This window comes from Phyllopteryx taeniolatus, chromosome 21 (genome assembly GCF_024500385.1).
Source record: "Phyllopteryx taeniolatus isolate TA_2022b chromosome 21, UOR_Ptae_1.2, whole genome shotgun sequence".
Lineage (NCBI taxonomy): Eukaryota > Metazoa > Chordata > Actinopteri > Syngnathiformes > Syngnathidae > Phyllopteryx > Phyllopteryx taeniolatus.
This window is the reverse complement of record NC_084522.1, coordinates 6,618,406-6,631,352: the sequence shown is the minus strand read 5'-3', so window position 1 is coordinate 6,631,352 and position 12,947 is coordinate 6,618,406. Positions and strand designations below refer to the sequence as shown.

Genomic DNA, 12,947 nt, shown 5'->3' with positions numbered 1-12,947 from the left:
TGTTTGGTAACCAAAAAGTACCTAATTGGTGCGTGGGTGGTAACCAAAGAGTACCTAAATGGTGCATGGCAACCCATTGCGCATGCGCTGCGTGGCCACCACACCTTGGATAGACTCAACCGTTAATGGCCGGCCGTCGTTAATCAACACGCACCCTTTGCAGGCGCTTACCGTTTTAGCCCAAGTGAGGAGTACCAACGAGAGGCCACTGAATGATGTCCTCGAACAGGGTCAAACTCAACCGAACCAGGGTGAAGGACGTCACCTGCCTCAACCTTGTGACCCGGCGGAGAGTGCAACCCGAACAAAACTTTCCCCGATTCCTGTCAGAATATGAACGCGACAGGACCTTGATAATGGAGCCGAGCACCGGCCGGGAGAAGCCGGACGCCACGGCCAGCAGTGCCCGAGGCCTTTGGGTCAATGGTAGGAGCAGAGGTGACCCCGGTGCTTGCCTAGGGATGTCGGTGTCGTTGATCCCCAGGCGGCGGCGTGTGTTTATGACAGGCGAGTATGTCCTGAGCACTCTCGACACACCCGGGATTTTCAGTCTTTCGTGAAGCTTAACGCGAGTGAGGCCGCAGAAGCTTTGGAACGCGGCGAAATTCGCCTCGCCGTGATCCTAAACCAGCACGACCTCGGAAAACGCTAGGTGCTCTTAGCTTTATTTGCTGGAGTTTAGATTTAAATTCACCTTAAGAGTCTCTCTAATCTTGTTTGGCATGAAATAACAACGGTGGAGATTTACTCTTACATGGGTTTCAAGCTAATTGCATGAAATGGGGCCATGCTAAGCTAACACGCGAAGCGTTTAATATGTAGTACTTTTTGTGGCCAACTGGACGATTATTTTCCATTGTACTCTAACTTTGGACCCCCTACCCAAATGTTAAATGATTTAATATTCATGACTAGGAAATCGACCCAATTATTTCATTAAGGTGAGCATCCTTAAAATTGTCAAAATCAATCAATCAATCAAACAAACAAAAATAATAATAATAATTTTGGGGGCATAATCTAGGGGCCAACGCACGCACACGAACTGGAAACCACTTTAATGGGCCTTTTCTGAACAATATATTGCAATTAACATTTGTTGCACTTTCCAACAGAAAATAATTATAATTAAGGAAACACAATAAAAAAACACATCTTGCATTGCACAAATGAAGGGAAAAAAAACCACTTAGAGGAACCTTATTTCAACAATTTTGACTGTTTCCCAGCACGCTTGCTTTATTTTATGTTAAGGATAAGCGGTACAGAAAATGGATGGATGGATTCCCCACCCAACACTGCATCTCCGCTACAGAGAGAAATTCCACAAGGGGGCGCAAATCCCCCATAGGTGTGAATGTGATTTTGAATGGTTGTTTGTCTGTGTTCTGCGATTGGCTGGCAACCCGTCCAGGGTGTCCCCCACTCTCGCCTGACCCTAACAAGGACAAGCCCTTTAAAAACAAAAATGGGTGGATGGACCTCCCTAATGCCTCTTTAATGTGTACTTGCAAACATTCTGGTATTATTAGATGGTAAATGAGGCATCAGTGACTTTTTGTGTATTGGCTGCATTCAAACTATTACTGGTCTCATTCTAAATATGACTATGTAAAATGTTTTATATTGTCCCTTCCTTGCTGAAAATCTCCATAGAATAGCACAAATCATTTAGGCCTCATCACAAAAATGTTAGTCTATCTTTTCAACACTGCCAATCATGTTTTATGTTTTAATAAAAATGACATTTGTAAATCTGTGTTAGTGTTCCACAAGTATTCTATAGGATTTTAGTGTGGGATAAAATTTGCTGTACGTTTTCTCTGCCGAGCGTCAACATTTTCACATCTACTCCTCTTCCCGTCACACCATCACAGATAGATAGATAGATAGATAGATAGATCGAGAAACTTTACTACTAAACCTCTTTGTGATGAGCAAAGCTCCACTACTTTGTGTGATAAATGGCATTTGCAAACAGATGTTACTGTCAAACTGAAGCAATACTGAACAGATGAGACATTTTAGTTTTACCCTCCTGTCACTGTGGAGACCACTATTTTATGTATCATGTCTTGTTAAAAAAAAGTCCCTTGTCAAATTTGAGGTTGGCTGACAATTTACAGTGGGCCAAAAAACTATTTAGTCAGCCACCAATTGTGCAAGTTCACACACTTCAAAAGATGAGGCCTGTAATGTTCATCATGGGTATAACTCACCGATGAGAGACAAAATGAGAAAAAAAAAAAATCCAGAAAATCACACTGATTTTTACAGAATTTACTAGCAAATTATGGTGGAAAATAAATATTTGGTCAATAACAAAATTTCCTCTCAATACTTTGTTGTATACCTTTTGTTGCCAATGACAGAGGTCAAATGTTTTCTGTAAGTCTTCACAAGGTTTTCACACACTGTTGCTGGTATTTTGGCCCATTCCTCCATGTAGATCTCCCCTAGAGCAGTGATATTTTGGGGCTGTCGCTGGGCAACACAGACGTTTAACTCACTCCATAGATTTTCTATGGGGTTGAGATCTGGAGACTGGCTAGGCCACACCAGGACCTTGAAATGCTTCTTACGAAGCCACTCCTTCGTTGCCCGGGCAGTGTGTTTGGGATCATTGTCATGCTGAAAGACCCAGCCACGTTTCATCTTCAATGCCCTTGCTGATAGGAGGTGGTTTTCATTCAGACTCTCACAGTACATGGCCCCATTCATTCTTTCCTTTACACGGATCACCCGTCCTGGTCCCTTTGCAGAAAAACAGCCCCAAAGCATGATGTTTCCACCCCCATGCTTCACAGTAGGTAAGGTGTTCTTTGGATGCAGCTCAGCATTCTCTCCTCCAAACACGACAAGTTGTTTTTACCAAGCTCAGCTTTTTAAGTGGGAGAACGTTTAAGTGGGAGAACACAATTGTTGGCTGACTAAATGTTTTTGCCCCACTGTACCTCTGAAATTGCCGACCTGTGTTCCACAGAATAGTTTGAGCAGACTACCATTTGAGGGCCTTCTGCAATTACAATTAATTTTTCAATACAAGCATATTGAGACTGATCTTGCTTTGTGAAAAAGCAATCCCAAACAAGGGTAATAACCAATGCCAAAAAATACACTCAGTGGTGCTTCATTTAGCTTATTTTACTTGAATGTTTGTGTTCCTTGACAGTTCTTTTTTCACTTGCAGATTTTGATGGAAACGTGAATCCAATCTCTACCTCCCTCACTGGTTCAGAAGGCTCTTTGAGAAGAATTGTTCAAACCTCTGGCTGTGGTCGCTGTAGTGACTGTAAGTTAATTTCTCCTCAGAGGAGGACACTGGCCAAGCAAGTGGAAAAAAACATTGATCATTGCCCAGAACACCACAAAGCCACTCAAGCACTTAAGGAAGACCTCTACCCAAAAGTCAACCTCTGTGATGTTGTCTTAAACGCTGATGCAAGTTGCCATGATTGTGGCTTTGTGCTACCAAATGTTCTCAAGACTGAAACTGTGCATTGCTTCAAACAGGACATGATAGCTGCTGGATTTCAGCTCAGGCCCTGTTGTTCAGGGCACCACAAAAATGGAAGCGAGGAGGACCAAAATGTTATTTCGGGTCCAAGATTGCAATTATACGAAGACGGAGATAACTTAATTAACCCTACCACTCGTCCGTTCTTCAAGGGGTGTAAGAATGATTATGTCTCTGCAACCTGGTCGGCTTCCACGTTGACTGGAAACCCTACAGGAGAGCATGGCGTTGAGTCCGACCCTCGAAAGGAATGTGACGCCACATTAACGGAGATACATGGGGACAAAATAAATAACATTGATTATATTAAGACTGACACTCTGAAACTCATTCCAGACCTGGAAATCATGAAACACAACAGATTTTTAAATGAGGAGGAAAAAAGTTGCAGGACTTTGAACAATCATAGTCAGTCGCTTGCAGAGCTGAAAGTTTGGACATGCAACACCTTCAGTGTCAAGGTGAAAGATAATTGTGTCCCTGAGGAATCTTGCGAAGTGAGAGACGGTGCTCAAACTCCGGAGGAGACCTCAGGATTGTTCGATGATGACCCAGCGTCATTCTCCTGCCAGAGGGTGAGGGTCCATTTTAAAGAAAAAAAAGATTCCTGTGCACGCACATACATAACCTGGCACAGCAAGTGGCAAATTGTGAATGGATTGATAAACCTGGAAAACTACACAAATGATCTTGCACAAACAGATGTAATGCCATCTGCTCCTCTCGCATCAGTTGAACCTTCGTCTTCCGGCAGAAGCGGTGATCTAAATGATAGCTATGACACTGGGCGTTTGGAAGGAACTGATGAAGAAGTCAATGAGGTACAAGTTAAATCGGATCAACAGGTGGAGCAGACGACGAGCCTGGATGGTTCGGCAGTTCTCGCCAAAGCCACCTCTTCCCCCAGCACTTTAGATGATGATGGTGAAGCATGCAATTGTGAGGGTCCGCCATCTTCTGCTAGTGAACCAGGCTCAAGTTCATCCGAGCTAGCAGATGATGATGATGATAATGATGATGATGGCTGTCCAAGTAAAAGTGGGGCAGGTGGAGACGCTCACTTGTGCATTTTGGATGAGTTCACGGCATATCAACGTGATATCCTACTTGTTAATGTAAATCAGGATGACTCAGATCTCTTTGGCAACCTACCCCAGGAGAGTCTGCTGAAACTGGGTCCCAACAGAGTTCATGAAGACCCAAAGACTTTGGTGACATATGGAGTGTCACAGACTTTAAAACCGAGGTAAAACTTCATATTTGACTACATCTCCCGGCTGCCTATTATGACAACATACTGCACTATATTACTTCTGTTTCAGTTTGACCCCAGTTAATATAAATCTTCAGTGCACCAGTCCAGATGACGGTATGGCCAATTTAAGGATCTTGCTCAAAGTTATGATGTGCCACACAGCAAAAAATCTTTTTCCTTTTGTAGTTGGCAGACCACAGGCAATCTCAAAGCATAGTTAACCAAAACTAATACATGAGTGATGTCTTTTTTGAAAGGATCTCAAGGTATCTAATGATAGTTACACACTTTGGAATTTTACAGAGGAGAACTCAGGCAGGCCCTGGAGACCTAAGAAAGGCAGTAGCTCTCCCAAAAGCCAGAGCAACATATTCATGGTAGAATACCAAACGAAACCAGTAGTAATGGGTTGCTACTAATGAACATTAGTACAGTGTTTTAATGTTGTGTTATTGAACAGGGTAAATCTAATGCCAGCAGCAATACAAGCAGAGGCTTTCTGGAAAGGTATGTTTTCAAACATTTCAATGCAAATGGTTCTTAGTTTTGCATTGATTGTCCTTTTAAAACAGGCATGTGCACATTCAGGCAGTGAATGAACTGCATAACTCTGTCCCTTCACCTTGGACAGTGAGAAATGGTAAGTGGAAATGAAAGCAGCACAACAGTATTGGGGTTTTGGTAGAAAGTACTTTTGAATGGTTGTTTATAACTGTTGCTTTGGTAACTCTTCATACAGGTCCATCGATGCCAAACCCTGCAAACAACACTGAACCTAGGTGTCAGAAATTTAATTCTGTAAGTATTGCATCAATAAGGAAAAGTTACTATCTTCCAGTCGGAACAAATGTGTGGATGTGTTTAAATGTCACTGGGATTTGGCAAATACTACTGACCAAATTTAATAAAAAGACTCGTATATTCTTCAAAAACATTTAAATATAGCAGATTACTATTTCTCATCCTAATTGTCTTGTGAGGCATTTGCAATTTTCGAGAGCCATTTCAGTAGTGTGAGAACTCCTCTTACCCTTTTGCACATTCAGTACTGCAGGCTGTTCTTCAGTGAATCGCAGTCCTGTGGCTACAAGAAGTGCCGCTTCCTGCATGTGCCGATGGAGGGTGACGAGAAGGTAAACTCTTGGCTATGAGCAGCAACCAGAACCTTTGAATATACAGTGGAACCTCTAAGGTAAAACACAGTGTTCCTGGACGAACTCGCGATTTATTTGTTCAGATTTCGAAAACATTGTCCCATGGAAATAATTGGGGGGTCAACAGCAGTGCACTACTGCAGGAGCGTAGTTCAACTGAGATTAGAAGTGTTCACGCTGGTGACTATCAAGTGGCGCGATACTGTAGTTATTGTATAGTCTACAACACCCCCTGCTGTACTTCAAATGAAAAGCTTGACTGGATCTGGGTTGTTTTATTTTTTTCCAGTTCTGTGTCAACACTGTGGCATGCTTCACCAAAAATCCAATGTGCCTCCAAAAAGCAGGTACAACTAGAAATGTATCCTGTACCCTAAAAATGAGCTGTATAAACTCCATTAAGCACACCTTAACCGTCTAATGTGATCCAATGCATCAAATCATCTCTCAATCTGCATGCCCCCGTCTTCACTTTTGTCTTGTACTTGTTCTTTTCAGGAGCTTTGTTCACAAGCTACTACCAAAACAACCCCCCGGGAACGTTTTTCTCCATGCCAGTGTTTCTGTCACTCCTCTGGGCTCTGCTCAAAGCAGGCATCATGTGTGATGTCTTGTCAGTACTCGGAGTCAGCTTGGCTCACAAGATAGTGGTCAGTTTGAGTTTCAATGAGCTATTCTGTAATGCGTTTTGTAGACGAGCATGTGGCAGAATGTTGATTTTTGGGAGAGTTCTGTGCCTCAATAATACTGTAGAAAACACTGGCCCAAAGAGCCAGTTCATTTAGTTCATAAGCCACGTTCACTACAATTTGATCTCAAGTGGTCCAGAACAATATATTTGTGGCTAAATAAGACTATAAGATATAATAAGATATTCCCATTGTTATGATGCAAATAATTACAAGTCCATATTTACATTTATCTTGTTGCAAATCAGAGTAATCTGAAATTTCTTAACAAAAAAAATTGGAATTTCAATAGGTTTATGAATCGTTTTTATTTCAGTTATCAGCCTACTGTCAATGTATGAAAATACAAGTTGTGACTGCATAAAAAAACTAAAGGATTACACCAAACTCTTTTGAACTGAAGCTGTTAACTGACATTTTGCAATTTTCAGTATCTTAAAATGTCTACTGTAGATATTCATTTTAAAAGAACTGTCTTCACAGTGTAACGGTTGCACTGCATTTTATATATATATATTATTTTTGATGTAAGCATGCATATATATGCTTACATCAGAAACTTGGCATCTTTTAACATTCACAAATGCTTCAATACTTGAAGTCAAATCCCTGAGTAGCAGCCAATTTCAGAATGTCATTTAAGTGGTCGCCAGTGGGACCACCAGCTGACAAAATTAGCAACAATTAAATTGCCCTTAGGTGTGAATGTGTGTGTGAATGGTTGTTTGTTTACATGTGCCCTGCGATTGGCTGGCGACCAGTTCAGGGTGTACCCCGCCTCTCGCCCAAAGATAGCTGGGATAGGCTCCAGCATGCCCACGACCCTTGTGAGGATAAAGCGGTATGGAAAATGGATGGATATTTTGAAAAATAGTAGTTCATGTGTTCTCTAACCCTACGTAGCAGATTTGACCCCCTTTACAGGCTGGCTGTAGCCTGCGAGCTGTACGTTTGACACCTCTGCTCAATACAGTCTCAGAACTGCTTTTTCTCTCCCTCTTACCAGCCGACTCATGAGTTCCTGCTTGCCCTTTTCACCTTTGTAAGAGTGAAAGGCTTCATTAGTGTTGTACCTTGCCTTATTCAACTCACTTACAAGGTCAATGAACACCTGCATTTCACCTATTTGGTGTATGTTTGCGTGTGCGTTATAAGGTTTTCATTTCCTGACAGATGGCCAATGAAAATTTAATGCTGAGCGTGGGTTGCTTTGACTGTGTTAAAAACACTCCTGAATTCCAGAAGATAATTCATGCAAATATGCCTGCTAAACAAAGGTGAGTAGATTTTATTAATTTGTGTTCCCCAGTTAATTTACAGTTCGCTACTCAAAAATTCACCTGTTCACAGAATTTTATTCTTTTTTTACTTTTGGAACGAGTCGCTGTTTTGGTGCTCAAACCAAATCCCTGTCCTATAACGTACTGCGTTGGTGCCATCCTGTAGCATCTGGGTGCCAAGGAACTGTGTTAAAGGAGAGGAGGTTCACTTAGAGCAGGGATAGCCCTGTCAAACAGAAAAGTAGTGCTTTGGCGCCATATTGGCCACAAAGGCAATTATAAACCACTTTTTTTTTTGGGTTGGGGGGGTCATTCCCTCTCCCTTGCGAATAGCAGGGGGAACACTATATGATCTTTTTCTATTCCCAATTCATGATCTGATTTTGTTGATGCTCTTGTCTTGAATGTCTGTCTCTTTTGATATCAAAGATTATTTGTTTCCACCAGTCTGCCCATTTCAGACTCCTTGTACTTGGCTCATGTCATTGTGGAGATAGAGGTTAGTCACTTTGTTTTTTTTTTTCCAATCAACTCGTCCACACGAAAGAGCAGTTTGGAATGTGTTGCGTTACTCTGGCTTGCCAACATTGTTGTGCTTGCCAGCTTTGTGCAAAGCAAGAGGACTGGCGCCTCATGGGCGAGGCATTTCGCTCTATTTGCACACCGAGCCAACATCCGGGCCAACTGGAGCGCCTCAGCGGGCAGATTGCTGTTGCGCTTCTATCCGAGAGCAAAGATACGCTTTCTGTGCCGTTTGAGCCATTCGCTCAGACAAGTAAGCACAATGAATTAAAGTGTTTACCGGCATTTCTTCTGAAACTTTTTTTGTTCATTTTAACAACAAACTTTTTGGTTTTCGCTCTCCCTTACAGTTTGTCACAATGAGGACCCAAACTCGCTGTTGATTAGTTTCTTTGGGAGAATTGGAGTCTCACTCATGCTGAGATACCATAAAACTCAACAGTGGGCCAAGGTAAACACATCCCAGCTAAACAAACATTTGGAATTGGATTTTTGGAATAAATCTGTTTCTGTCGCTGCACCTTACAGAAGTCTTTCCCAACTTTTACTGAGCCAAGGCACATTTTATAATGCCATGGCACACCACCAAAAAATAAATAAATCACGTGTGTGTGTGTATATATAGTGAAATAGTGATCTCGTCTTAATTTACTCAAATGTACTTGTACTCTGTGTGAACAGTTTATTTCAACACAAAGCTATTATTCAGTTGAGTGAATGGCAACAGTTGGATCCACAAGTTAATTGTACCTTCTGTCAACTATTGGAAGAGCATACGAAATAAAATATGATCACATACATTTAATAACAACTGGCTTTGTATCTGTGTTAGGGTCGGAGGGTGGTTGAGGTGCTGTCCCAATCGAAGGTCAACTACTCGATGCTGAAAGGTTTGTTCGGGAATGAGGACAGAGGGTCACGCTGCCACCTCATCACCGTGGCAGCAGAGCACTTCCTCTTCAGCGGCAGCCTGGAAGGAGCTCTCAAAACTCTCCAAGGTATTCTCCACTTTGAATTGATGAGCGTCCCCGAGACTTGTTTTAATAATTATGGCAAACATTTTTATGACTGTAGAGAACAAATGGTTCGTGAGTTCAAGCGCGTGGCCGAGTCAGCATTCTGACCTGGAGAGTAGAAGCCGTGTGCTCATGCATCTGGCTGCAAAAGCCTCACACAGAGATGCTTTGGAGGTCCTGTGTAATCTTCCAGGAATACAAGAGCCCAATGGTGAGAGAACATGCATAGTTTTATTAAGTTCCTTTCTTCTATTCAATTACAGGTATGTTAAGGCTTTTTTCACACTTGTCAAGTTATAAATCGGACGTTTGAGAGTGAAGCCGCTTGATTGGTAGTCTAGGCCTGTTTTCGAGTGAGCTCTGATGTGATTAGCTTCACTTTAGCTCAAGTGTGACTACTGCACAGACCAAAAGACATTGGCCAGCGTTAAAATAACAGCAAAAGCATAGAGAAATGTATCTCTCTGTGACTTGTCTCTGTCAGTGTGTGTACAAATGTATAGAAGCTTCTTGTGACATCACAAATGTATTTAACCCAGCAGACATCTTATGTGTTGTCACACAATGTCAAAACGCTGTCCAATCAGGTCAGAGTTTCACTGCTTCACTTTTGTCAGATGACGAAAATACCTTTCTCTTTTGACCAATCACTGGTACTGTACGTGACAGGTTTCATCCATACCCAAAAGAGAAAAAAACTGTTCACAATCAGAAGAATGTATTTTTATTTCCATTGATATCACAAAATATTTAATAAAAATTGGAGAATTTTTAAAATACTGGATTTTTTTCCCCCAAATGGTGAGTATCAGAATAATCTCTATTGGCCAAGTATGTTAAAAAAGAAGGAATTTGTCTCAGGTAGTTGGGGCTGCTCTACAGCAAATAAGCCACTATAACAAAACATTCATTTAGGATGTAAACACAAAAGTACAGAGCATCATTAAGCAACAAAGCATCCAGTAGTGTAGTAATACTGATATATGCAAATGAGGCCGAGTCATGAGGCAAAATAAAGCGTCCGTCCTAAAATTTCTTATCTGGTTTCCAGTTTACAAGCGTTGGATGTTTAGCCTACTACTACTTTCTGTGTTGCCCTGTAATTGACTTGCGACCAGTTCGGTGTGTACTTCGCCCTCTCGCGCAGTCACCTGGAATAGGCTCGCTCTATAAGCAGCCTAGAAAATGGATGGATGAGATGTCTTTCTCTATTACCCCAGACCAGGTTGACATCACTAAGTACATCCCGCTGTTTAATGCTCACCTCCAAGTGTGCGTGGACAGAATGATGCTTCCTGTAGCCTCAAACACGGTGGACTTCATGCTCTCTAGAAAGCTGCCAGTAGAAGGCGCTGTGCTGCAGACGCTTTTACACCGGCTGGGGAAACAGAACCACTGGCTTCGTGCACGAGAAGTCTTCAGACGTAAGTGGAGGACAAAGGTCCTATCCCTTTCTTTGCTTAATGAGTACACACAGTGTTTTTGCCAGTCTGTCTGCATTCCCTGACTCCCACGTATTTGTGTATCCATAAGACTCTCTAACTGCCGGCTATTACCCAGCCGTATCGGCCCCCGCTGGGTCCATGGCACTGATTGTCCCCAGTCGACTGGGGGAGGTGGAACTAGCGCTCACATTTGAGATGTTAATCACTGTCAATGCGTCACACATACTCCCCCTTTCTGAAACGACAACCTCCTCCGTCAGCATCACCCTAAAAAGGTAATACCTCATCTACATGTGAATGCACTGTTACTGTTACCTGCATGTGACGGTTCCCCTCCTCCTACAGGAGTCAGGAGAGCGAGAGGGAGTACCTCTCGGCTGGTAGCCGCCTGCTCTCCGCGGCGCTCATCCCTCAGCCCAAACTGGTGGTCCACTACACGACTGTGAACTCCTCACAGGAACAAGTCTTCACGCTCTGCATCGTCTCGGCCCGATGCTGGCTGCGGAGCAATCTAATCTGGGCGAACGAGTTGTGGAATACATAAATTTATAAAATAAGATGTATTAAAAAAAAAAAAAAAAAAAAGTGTAACCAAGTAAATGCAAATGTTACATTTTTGAAAATGTGACTTATTGTATGAGTGATGAAAAATTGTAGTTGCCAGTTTAAATACTGTGCTTGTATATTTTTGTTTATAGTGTTTTTATTAAATGTTCTGCTTTAAATGTTCTGTTACACAATGTGTATTAGTGGTCTTAAATTACTCCACTAAAAATTTTTGAATATGACAAATAATTGAATATTTGCGAATAACATTTTGGAGTCGTGGAGACCAAAATAACTGTTTTGTGGCGTATGCTAAATTCTATTGTTTATTTACCTTGGTAATACTTCTGTTTTTTAAAAGTCCTCCATGGAACCTGTTAAATTCACAACAACAAAACTATGCTGCAACAGTCAAACAAATGTGGAGTTTTTGTTTTTTTAAACAAGTTTTAGTTTTTAGAATTGCATGACAAGTCCTGATCAAATGCTCTCACAGTCAGAATTCTCTGAACTATTATTTGTGAGGAGGGGGGAGCCCAAGCATGACACGCACTTTATAGTGGCTGTCTACTGCACAATTAGCCTACTTATAGGCACATTTTATGGATCAGCCATTTGAGCCATAAAGTGAATACGCAGCAAATGGACAAAAATAGATTCTTGCTGAAGGACTTGCTTTTTGCCAATTGTCTTCGTGAAAGAAAATCGGAAATTGTATATGGCAAGATTTTCTTTTTTTTTTTTTTTTTTTTTTTTTTTTATAAATCTGGGAATTACCTCAGTCTAAGTCAACACAGACCTTCATCATGCATGTCTGATGAGAAAAAGGAAAAAAAAAAGTTACTTCCTCCACAACTATTGATGAAGAAGAGTTGACAACTATTTTTCATTTTTGTAAGAATTTTGTCATCCTCTGGGCCTTTGGGCCTAAGCTGCTGCTGTGTGACAGTATACGACCTATATGTCAGTTGAAGAGTTTTTGTTTTTTACATATACATTTTTTACAATTAAAAGAAAAATTTTAAAAAACCGAGATTAGATAAAAATAGAAGATAGAAAATATTTTTTAAAAAGTGGCACTTTAGCAAGTACTGCACACTAAATCATTTGCTCTACATATATTTTCTGTGAAATAAAGTCCACACAGTGAAAATGAGTAAAAGCCTAAAAATAAACATTAAAAATACCAGATACAAAATAAAATTTTAAAATTGCAGCACATCGGCATTTAAATGATTTGCTCCAAGATTGTTTTAAGTAATATTTTCCCCAATTAATGACAAGTTACTTTTTCAATCTTTCAATTCAAATTTTAGGTCCAGGAAAGTATTGGTTAACAATATCCTAACCGGGAACGAAGAGAGTAGGTAGATAAATCGGCGTGGTTAATACGTTACATTCATGATTGATTTATACGTTGTGTGACTTAAATTCCTACGTGTAGGCTCCACACTGTGATTTGTGAGTACTATTTCATAGGGTAAACATTTATATTCAATACAGTGAAAGCATTTCTGCTTAAA

General features: G+C 41.2%; 1 protein-coding gene across 2 annotated transcripts; it reads left to right on the top strand.

Annotated features, from left to right (window-relative positions):
• Positions 1 to 74: 74 nt before the first annotated feature.
• On the top strand, positions 75 to 11,607 carry topaz1 (testis and ovary specific TOPAZ 1). 2 transcript variants are annotated; one of them, XM_061760967.1, is made up of 20 exons: positions 75 to 507; positions 3,191 to 4,763; positions 4,840 to 4,886; positions 5,076 to 5,149; positions 5,233 to 5,279; positions 5,345 to 5,412; positions 5,512 to 5,570; positions 5,819 to 5,905; positions 6,216 to 6,273; positions 6,425 to 6,576; positions 7,622 to 7,714; positions 7,789 to 7,892; positions 8,343 to 8,394; positions 8,499 to 8,670; positions 8,768 to 8,868; positions 9,250 to 9,415; positions 9,492 to 9,644; positions 10,654 to 10,857; positions 10,967 to 11,153; positions 11,224 to 11,607. In XM_061760967.1, exons 1-20 carry the CDS (start codon positions 213 to 215, stop codon positions 11,420 to 11,422), a joined length of 3,891 nt encoding a protein of 1,296 aa, XP_061616951.1. In that variant the 5' UTR covers positions 75 to 212; the 3' UTR covers positions 11,423 to 11,607. The 2 variants fall into 2 exon arrangements, with proteins under 2 accessions (XP_061616951.1, XP_061616949.1); XM_061760965.1 differs by having other exon boundaries at positions 8,325 to 8,394.
• Positions 11,608 to 12,947: the final 1,340 nt, after the last annotated feature.

What these genes read in the sequence shown, in the direction of transcription:
- topaz1 (XM_061760965.1), top strand. Translation starts at nt 213, where the DNA reads ATGATGTCCTCGAACAGGGTCAAACTCAACCGAACCAGGGTGAAGGAC. An exon ending in AGCAGAGGCTTTCTGGAAAG is followed by an intron (nt 5,280 to 5,344) that starts GTATGTTTTCAA and finishes CTTTTAAAACAG; the next exon opens with GCATGTGCACATTCAGGCAG. An exon ending in TGAGCCATTCGCTCAGACAA is followed by an intron (nt 8,671 to 8,767) that starts GTAAGCACAATG and finishes TCTCCCTTACAG; the next exon opens with TTTGTCACAATGAGGACCCA.